This window comes from Chrysochloris asiatica, unplaced genomic scaffold (genome assembly GCF_000296735.1).
Source record: "Chrysochloris asiatica unplaced genomic scaffold, ChrAsi1.0 scaffold00041, whole genome shotgun sequence".
Classification (NCBI taxonomy): Eukaryota; Metazoa; Chordata; class Mammalia; order Afrosoricida; family Chrysochloridae; genus Chrysochloris; species Chrysochloris asiatica.
The window spans coordinates 13,970,528-13,976,050 of record NW_006408559.1 but is presented as its reverse complement, the minus strand read 5'-3'; the positions used below and the strand labels follow the sequence as shown (position 1 = coordinate 13,976,050).

The window sequence follows — 5,523 nt, the reverse complement described above, 5'->3', positions numbered from 1 at the left end:
AGTTTATCCACATTTTGTTTTGTGAACTTGATTGCATTTCCCTCAATGTAAAAACACTCTTCCCGCTTCCTCCCTGGCTGCCCCTTGCCATCGCCCTTCTTTCTTTCCCTCTCCTACCTACTGAGCTGGGGTTTTAGGTAAATGCTGACCTTTTGGTCTTGTGTGGTCGGTTGTGAGCATGTTCCTCACGGGTGATGGTGTTCAGTCTATAGCCTGTCTGCTGGGTAACGAAGGAGCTCTGGTGGTTTTGTACGTAGGATAAGGGCTGGGCTGCTAACCACAAAGTTGGCAGTTCAAACCCACCAGCCACTCCTCAGGAGAAGGCTGAGGCTTTCTGCGCTCATAAATATTTACAGTCTCAGACACTCTGTGTAGGGTCACTATGAGTCGTAATTGACTCAGTAGCAATGGATTTGGGTTTGTGTTTGTGTTGTTTAGGGAACCCTGTTAACACAGTAGGTTACACTATAGGTTGCTAATCTAAAGGTTGGTGGTTCAAACCCACCAGCTGTTCCACAGGAGAAAACCTGGAGCAGTGTGCTTCTGTCAAGATTTATAACCCTCTGGGTCAGTGTACTGTGCCGTGTGGGGTCACTGTGAGTCCAGGTGGGGCAGTGTACTGTACTGTGTGGGGTCACTGTGAGTCCAGGTGGGGCAGTGTACTGTGCCGTGTGGGGGTCACTGTGAGTCCAGGTGGGGCAGTGTACTATGTGGGGTCACTGTGAGTCCCGCTGGGACAGTGGCAGTTGGTTGGCTTCTGTTGTTTGTTGGGGGGTGGGGGGGTTTCAGTTCGCCTCGTCTTATTTCCCAGGTTGGTTTCCTGAGTCCCTGCAGGCTGTGCCCTGCATCATGGTGAATGTGGACCAAACAAACAGGGCCAGGTGTCTAGCAGGCCTTGTCTCCACCCCTGCGTTCTATTCAGTGCTGGGATGCTCAGTAAGTTACTGACTTCTGGGTCCCAAACCTCAGCAGCTCTGCTTGCCTACCGCCAGCTCGGAGCTGGCCCCTGTCACCCTCACATTATACACAGCCCCTGGCTCCTCACTCCAGGCTGGAGCCCCCTCAGGGACAGGGGCTGCAGGAGACAGGAGTCCCGGGTCATCTCCCCTCTAATGCGTGGACATACACGCAGCCTCCTTGTCCTTCCTCCCCTCGCTGCTTACAAACTCTCCCTTATCCCCTGTCCCGTTTGATATCAGATGCCGGGAGAACTTTGTGCAAATTTCTACCTCTGACACGACTCCTGATAGTCCTGTTCATTGCATGGTCCAGTACGTGCTGCCTTTAGGACCCTGGGGAAATATGTGCTGTTAAAACCAAAGATCAGACCCACTGTCTTTGATCCATTCTGACTCATAGCAACCCCATGTTGTTGTTAAGTGCCGTTGAGTCAATTCTGACCCATAGGGACCCTGTATAGGGTTTCCAAGGAGCAGCTGGTGAGCTTGAACCGCCAACCTTGCCGTTAAACTTTGCAGTCCACAGCACTACACTAGGACTCCAGTTATATGCTATTAGTACTCCCATTTTACAGAGGAGGAAACTGAGGTGTAGCTTGGTCAGAGGTTGAATGAGGACTTCTCCTCAGCCCTGCCAGATTCCAGACCCCAACCTCCTTTCATCTCGCAGTGCTGTCTCCCCAAGAAAAGCATCAAGGGTCATTTTATGTATTTGTATTTTAGTTCTTTACTGTGAATTGAGTGAAGGTTTACAGAGCAGACCATCGGTTTTATAGTCCACCAATCGTATACATTGTTTCATCGGGTGACATCGCTTGTCCCTCCTCTTGTGTTTCCTGTCTCCACTGTTCTTCTCCCAGCCTTCTAGACTTTGTCCTATGGTAAATGCTGTTCCTTTGATCCTCTAATTGTTAACCTTTTTTGTGTGTGCAAGGTATGACACGGTGGGCTAAGCGCTGGACTGCAAAGTTGGTTTGAGCCACAAAGTCGACTATTCAAGCTCACCAGCTGCTCCTTGGAAACCCCATACAGGGTCACTGTGGGTCGGAACCAACTTGATGGCACTTAACAACAACAACCTCACTAATGTTGTTTCCCCACAACATACCTATCTATGTTGTTGTTGTTAAGTGCCATTGAGTTTCCAAGGAGTGGCTTGTGAGTTTGAACCTCCAACTTTGCAGTTCAAACCGACCTTTCGGTCTAGTGCTTATCCTACAATGCCGTCTATAGCTTGGCTGAAAATCAAGCTGAAGGGGTGAGTTCAGTTCCAGACCTGAAGGGTGACCAGTGACCATAGTCCTGGGATCCACCAGTCTTTATCTGACCAGTAAACCTGATGTTTTTTTGAGTTTTGGTCTACATTTTCTCCCACTCTTATCTGGGAACTTCTAATGTGATTCCTTTCAGGGCAGCTGGTAGAAGTAGCCAGACACCATCTAGGTCTTCTGGTCTCAGGGCTGTGGAGACTGATGTTCTCACAGTCCAGTAGTCCATCGGACTCATTGTGTCTGTGTCTTTGATTTCCACCACTCTTCTTTCCTCTGGGTAGGAACAGGTTAATAGTTGCACCTTGAATGGCTACTCGTAAGCTTTTAAGGTCCCAGTCACTACTCACCAAAGTAGGATGTAGAACATTGTCTTTGTGGACTACGTTATGCAGATTGACCACAGTGTCCTCTGAGTCCATGGTCCTGAACCCCTAGGCCCAGCAACTCATCCCCTCAGGTGTTTGGTAATGTTTAAGAACTTCTCATAATTTTGCCACCTATATGCTCCATTCAGCGAGAGGATTGGCAAAATGGCAGTATCAGTGGGCTCAAGTGTGGCAGCAATTGTGAGGCTGGCCCAGGATGGGACAGTGTTTTATTCTGTTGTGATAGGGTCGCTATGAGTCGGTACCAACTCGATGGCACCTACCAACAACAACAAAGCTCCATTCATGGATATGTTAGCAGCAAAAGCAAATACCCATGTACAAATACCCTGTCAAACTTTTATGTGTCTGTGGGTGTGGGCCCTGGGTGCTCCACCTTCAGAGGCTCTGTAACAACGAGTGAGACAGCTGCCGGTGGTTATTGGGACCCCAGCTGCCAGTGGTCTCTTTTAGGCACGATGAACGAAGACCCCCTCTCATGCTCCTAAACTTCCCCTAACTCATGGTTTCAGTCCGCAACTAGCATGTGGCATTTATTTCTGTGTAAGTTCTAACAGATGTCCAGAACCAGCCTGTGGGGCTAGTCCTGCATCATGCATCTCCCTTACCAGTGTTTTGTCTTTCTCATTCAGGGTCAAGGTGGAAGGTCCAAGGGCTGGGAGAGACCCCTGAACATAGCTGTTGAGACATTCCAGTGAGAACCACTGCTCTGGGAACTGTGGCCTCCCCCCTATTACCTGGAGACCAAGCAAGAGTCGCCCCTCAGAAGGAACCCACCCTGGAGTTTCCACAGCCTGTTGCCAGAACCAAGCATGCCCAGCCCAGCCGTGGTCCTGAGTGGCCCGGCCCCTGAGCTACGGGCAGGGGACACCGGCAGGGCCCCCAACTTGCGCCCCATTTCCGGAAACAGGGTCCGGCATGCGTCCCTTAACATCAAGGACAAGATTTCAGAGTGGGAAGGCAAAAGGGAGCCATCCGCCCCCGGTATGGGCAGGAAAGTGGACGGACATGAGACGGACACCGCAGCCGGCATTCTGGAGCGAAGGAGGGGCAGTGATGGGATGAGGATGTGGACCCCTGAGCCCCAGGCCAGTGACCGGCCAGACAGAGAGAGCACAGAGCGTGTCTGGAGCCAAGGGTCAGGGAGAAATGCAGGACCACCGGCAGCCCAGAGGCCAGGTGGGGGCCCCGGCATGCAGCAGTACTCGAAGGACAACCTGTCGGTGCTGAGGCAGGTCAGGAGGCTAGAGCAGGCCTTGAAGGATGGCTCAGCGGGGCTGGACCCCCAGCTCCCCGGGACCTGCTACTCCCCGCACTGCCTGCCCGATAAGGCAGATGAGTCCAGTCGTCCAGAAAGCCGCACAGGTGCTTGGGAGCGTATCAGACCCTGGGACCAGAGCCTGGAGAGCGTGTATGGAGCCTATGAGGGATCTCCCCCGAGGTCCTTCATCAACCCCCTGCCCAAGCCCCGGAGAACGTTCAAACACGAGGGAGAAGGGGACAGGGTCCAGGGAGAAGGGAACAGGGCAGGGCCACCAGGCCACAGCACACTGAGAGAGAAGAGAAGCCTGCCTCCCCTGCCCTCCTGTGCACCCCCACCCCTGCCTTCTTCACCACCCCCGCCCTTAGTGAACAGAAGAGTCTGGAACGGGAGGCAGAGGCCCAGTGCTGACCACAGGTAGGTGACCACAGTGCCGAGAGAGAGTGTCGTGTGACTGCCGGCTGTGTCTACTGGTGGATCTTAACAGTGGGGGGCCTGCTCACCACCTAACCTTGTGGTTTGTAGATTGAACCTGGAAACCGGACAATGGATACTTGCATGTTTGTGTTTGTTCTCAGCACCCCCCTCCCAAAAAGAGCACTTGCTTTTAAAAAATACCTGTTGGATGTGATTTTTTTTTAAAAAAGCCCATTACCATTGAAATGCATATCGGAGTTTAACTGTGCCCTGGAGGGTTTTCAATGGCTGGGTTTTGGAACTAGGTTGTCCAGCGTTTCCTTCAAGGGTCCTCTGGGTAGATGCAAACCTCCAACCTTTTGGTTAGCAGCCAAACGCTTAACCATTTGTGACTGGGTACTTGTAATTCACACAGAAACCAGGAGATGACAGGTGTTCCCGTTGGCAGGCTGTGAATTGGTGCACATCCCCCTGTTTAAAATCTCCATGAAGGAGCCTGGTGGTGCTATGCTAAGTGCTCAGCTGCTAACTGAAGGGTCCGTGGAACAAGAGGTGGGCAGTCTGTCTCCATCACCATTCCCGCCTGCGAGCCTCCTGGAGCAGTTCTCCAGGCAGACCCCGTTCTATTGCTTTTCACAGATACAACCTTTTTGACAAACCAATTGTGGCGTGTGCACACTTTATGTCTCTCTGTCACAGTTTGGTCCTCCTCACAATTTTGAACATTCTTACATCAGTCTGCGTCTCCCCCACTGCCACCTCCTGAGTCCTCATTGGCATTCTCTAAGGATGTGAATCCCATCTTTCATTCCCCACTCAGTGTAAACTGTCCAGTGGGATTCTTGTGTCCGTAAATAACAGAAAACTCTCGGAAGCAACTTTTTTGTCCTTTCAGTAAGGAACTGGACATGTCCGGTGGTAGGTCAGCGGCAGGTGCTGCATCGTTGGCTTCTGTTGCTGGGCCCCGGGTGCTCCACCTTTAGAGACTCTGTAACAACCAGTGAGACAGCTGCCGGTGGCTATTGGGACCCCAGCTGCCAGTGGTCTCTTTTAGGCATGATGAAAGAAGACCCCCTCTCATGCTCCTAAACTTCCCCTAACTCATAGTCCTTCCCCTCACAAGTGATTGTTGTTTATACTTTCCTGTATTAGCTTCCAGGGAAAAAACCAGTTTACATTTCCTCTCCTCTTTCTCCTTATATGTCTATAAAGACAGCACTTAACAACAA

At 51.5% G+C, this 5,523-nt stretch overlaps 1 protein-coding gene across 1 annotated transcript in view; it reads left to right on the top strand.

The window, feature by feature from the left end:
• The first annotated feature begins 3,428 nt into the window (after positions 1–3,428).
• The window catches only part of DENND2A (DENN/MADD domain containing 2A), a 62,202-nt gene continuing 60,107 nt past the window's right edge, over positions 3,429–5,523 (top strand). Inside the window, exon 1 of the mRNA XM_006861251.1 lies at positions 3,429–4,294. Coding sequence (XP_006861313.1) covers positions 3,429–4,294 — 866 coding nt within the window. The remainder of the gene's footprint in view (positions 4,295–5,523) is intronic.